The sequence below is a fragment of the Solanum dulcamara genome, chromosome 10 (genome assembly GCF_947179165.1).
Source record: "Solanum dulcamara chromosome 10, daSolDulc1.2, whole genome shotgun sequence".
Classification (NCBI taxonomy): Eukaryota; Viridiplantae; Streptophyta; class Magnoliopsida; order Solanales; family Solanaceae; genus Solanum; species Solanum dulcamara.
The window spans coordinates 26,141,097-26,145,260 of NC_077246.1; the positions used below are offsets into that span (position 1 = coordinate 26,141,097).

Here is a 4,164-nt window from a genome sequence, read left to right on the forward strand (position 1 = left end):
GAAATTCCATAAAAACTCATCACTTGAAATTGAGAGTCAATATACATATATATCAATAGGAGTAAATAAACTTAAAATATACCATAATCTATACATTTGGAACCATCATGTAAAAGCCCATAGGATTTCATCATTCAAAATTTAAATACTAAGTTGAGAAAATATTTGGGCTCCATGGGTGGAAGAACCCATGGATGAAAATCCACATACCTTAGAGTAGAACTTGAAGAAATCTTGATTTTTGGTCCTAAATGGGAAGCTTGAATCCTTTGAGTTTGAGAGAAAAATTGGACTGGATGATTTGAGAGAGAGGAGGATGAAGTTTAGGGTTTTGGGGAGGTGAAAGACTGCAAAAATGAACCTAAAATGCGTCTAGGTTCGTATATTTTTGTTTAGGTAGTTGTCCAAGATGCCCTTCATAAAGAAATCTGGAAAACAGGCTCAAAACCCTGCAGGCGCGATAGTGGTGCGCCGCGCCAAAGGCCAAACTATTGCAGCTAGTTTCGGGTGCTCTACTGGCACGCTACACCAAGGGCCAAACTACTGCAGCTAGTTTCGGTGGCGCGCCGCGCCAAGCCCTTAAACTGCTACAGCGGTAGTCTTTGGTAAAATGATCATAACTTTTGACTCTGAACTCAGAATGAGGCGAACTTGGTGGCGTTGGAAAGAGGACTCAAAGACCTTTAATTTGATATGTCATGGAATACCAAATTCCTTATATAATAGAAGATATGTATATTTGAAGTTGACCCTATTCTGGACTCATACGAAAACTTAGCCGATAGAAAATTTTTGGACTTGTCTTAGGGTAGAAATATTCGGGGTGTTACAGCATGCTGCCGTGGACTTTCTCATTTGTCTTAGTCCTTCGTCCGGGACTCAGAAGTTCAGACAACTATCTTAGTGCTATGACTTCTTCTTGGAAGGGTTTCCTCTTTTCTATACTAATATTTGGTTAGAGTTTTGGTACAGACGACTTTCAATTTTTAAGATGTGTTAACTTCCGCATATTTTGGGTTGATAACTAGTTATTTTCTGAGTTTATGGGAACTCGACATTTATTCTTGTTTTACACTTGTTTTGTATCTTAAAATTTGGGATTTCTTTGCGATTAGTGTTGTTGGGTTGTTTAGAATGGTTCTCCCACGGAGAGTTAGTATAGGTGTCAGTCACGGCAGATCAGGATCGTGACATTAATAACACTAGGTAGAGAGCCTTGCAACTTTGCCATTAAAGATTGAGAACAGACAACTTTGTAAATTAAAGTGCAAAGACCGCAAGTGATTATATTTTCCCATATTGCAGCCAACTTTATGAATCAGTCGTAGTTAACGAATGGACGTCTATCCAAATGACGGGACTCTTGAAACAAAAACCAATCCATACACGAAAGATATAAATATTGTAAATTTTTTAAAGACACACAGTAAATTATGTGATTTCAGATATTTTAATTAAAGTTTTTGCTTTCTTATTTTCTAATTTACTTTGATTTTCCAATTTACTAGTTTGAACATAGGATACCAACAGTATATAGTAACAATAACTATACTTCAATCTCAAATTTATCAATTGAATGATATGAGTTTTCTATATCCATATCTTTCCATTGAACTCGTTTCATCGGATACAATTTACATATACTAACATGAAAAATGAAGTGTCTAAAGACAAAAACAAAATTTTTTCTTGATACATGGATAGATCCTTAAAGGTATCAGTAAATTTCATTTAGACATTCAAATTATGACTTGTTCTAATTGAGCCTTTGAACACATGATACAATGTTCTTATCAGACACTTTTGAAAAAATATTTGTGTGGCAAGTTTTTTGATCAATTAGTAGTCAGTCTAAGATTAAGTCTCTTTAACCAGACTGAGTGAAGTAGTGTGTAGATTACATCAAAGGGCTGAGCAGGTCGATGCAACTTGAAATGCCTCTGCAATCTCCTCACTCTTTTCTGCATTTTCAAGTACTTACGACGAGAAACTCCTTTCAATATTGTCTTCAATGCTTGGATTTTTTCAACTGGAACACTGACTGAAAATTGACTCCAATCAAGAACATCACTAAATGGCAAGGAATAATTATCTGAAATTATGACAGGAACACATCCTGCATAAATGGCTTCAGTAATTCTTGGACTTGCAACTTCATATCCACTAGGAGCTAAACAAAACTTGCTCTGTCCCATTAAATTTGTGTAATTTTGACCCACTGGGAGGTACTCGTGTACTCGAATATCATCATCTTTACCTTTCCAGTGTTGAATCAAAGTTTGTCTAATGTATCCATGTGCTCCACCAGCAAAGAAGGCAAGAATAGGGCGATTTTTTGGGTGTAATCCTAGGTCAGGGGGTGCAAGATTATGGGTGTTGGCTAATCCATACACCTCAGGCAATGAAATGTCTCTTTTGGGTTGGAATCCTTCTGAGGTATTGGCATTGCATAACACTCTAATGAAGTTCTTGAACAGTTTTGGATTTCCACTGGAGATGTCTGGTGCCTGAATTTAGTTCCAAAATATTTAAAACAAATTAACGTCAGCTAGTCATGAAGTTTTTGGACCATAAAAAGGTGATTTAATTAGAGAGTGTTCAAGATATATTACATATTGTGACACAATTTTGAGTAAATACTACTACAACAAAACCCTTGAAAAAGCAACCAATTTGAAATTACTCCTATTGATAAAAGACTCAAAGCTAGTATAACGCAGTCCATGTTTTCTTATTTGTTTAACCACAAGATTCACAAGGTATCTTAATTTAAATAAGTTAGTTTATACGCGCCTATAGCTTTATTTAATTAAATACCATAACACTATTATATTAAAAAGTGTTCTTTTACGTACATCCTTGAATTTCTATTTGGAGATAAATTAAAACACAAAATAAAACGAATGAAGGAGGGGTAAATTAGAAGAGGGAAGAATAAACGCGTACCCAGTCATGGCAAGAAAGAATGAAATGATCAGCACCATTGGTTCTATTCCAATAAGGATACTTGTTAGAGATTATATGAATGTAATCCTCAACTATCCTTTGTAGTTTTGCTCTGAAAATATGATTGGTGCCTGGAATGAAAAGATATTGAACAATATATGCTACACTTATTGGTAAAAAAAATGCATGAGCTTCATCAGGATGGGAAGCCAATAAAGGTAGTCTTTTTTCCCCTTTACTACTACTCTCCATTTCACTAATAAAGTGACCTTCTATTGCATATATCTCTTTCATAGGTCCATTGTGTACAATAGGCAAATCCCCTTCCTTGTATGTCCAAACCTTAAATCTCTTCACCATCTCGATATAACTCCTGCTGCATGCATTAATATTATAAACAAAAACCATATTTGCTTTTATAAGACTACAATATATATTATAAATTGGAAAACTTAACTGGTGAAAGGCATATGAATTTCTGTATATAGATCCACTTGGAATGAAATTTTGATCTTCTTTATAACAAGTATGGTTTTTGGAACGAATAGCTCGCCAAATAGCTGCTCTTGCTCTCCCTAAATCTTCTTCAATTTCTTCTACACTACACTTCTTTCTCTGTTGATGCAAATCATAAACATATATATATTTATGTAATAATAAATTAAATCTTTAGCAAGACAATTAGTTATTTATTAGAAATGTCTATATATACTTAATTACCTTATGAACATGATGAGTAACAGGAGTGAGGACTGCTTGTTGAGAGGAAAATGTGATGATGGAATGATTATTTAGTGTGGAGAAATAGAGGACAAAGAGAAGAAGCAAAATTATTACTATTAAGAAAATTGGACTTGTAGTAGACATTATTTCTTCACTATTGTGCTAGCTTTTGTAGTATGTAATGATAATATATTGATGAAAAAGAAATGATACTAGCTATTACTTTCCTCTATATTGGGAATGACAATTAGTAACATAGCATGTGATAAACTAATTGGAGGTTAAATCATATTCTACAAAAGTACATTTAAATTTTAAATAAATTTTTTTCAGAAAATATGGCTCTAACTTTAAAACTTTTTAAAAAAGAAATATTTCTTTTTTTTTTCGTGGTAAAATGCTCATTCAGTCTCAAGCTAATTTCCCTTGATATGCGCAGTACTCTTATGGTAACTATTATTACTAAACATGGGTGAGGATGTGGGGGTTAGGGGT

General features: G+C 34.0%; 1 protein-coding gene across 1 annotated transcript; it reads right to left on the reverse strand.

Moving 5' to 3' along the window:
* Window positions 1-1,599: 1,599 nt before the first annotated feature.
* On the reverse strand, window positions 1,600-3,813 carry LOC129870841 (probable glycosyltransferase At3g42180). Its single transcript, XM_055945717.1, has 4 exons — window positions 3,667-3,813; window positions 3,404-3,561; window positions 2,947-3,319; window positions 1,600-2,507 (listed from the first exon to the last, which is right to left on the reverse strand). The coding sequence occupies exons 1-4, from the start codon at window positions 3,811-3,813 to the stop codon at window positions 1,836-1,838; spliced, it is 1,350 nt and encodes a 449-aa protein (XP_055801692.1). The 3' UTR covers window positions 1,600-1,835.
* Window positions 3,814-4,164: the final 351 nt, after the last annotated feature.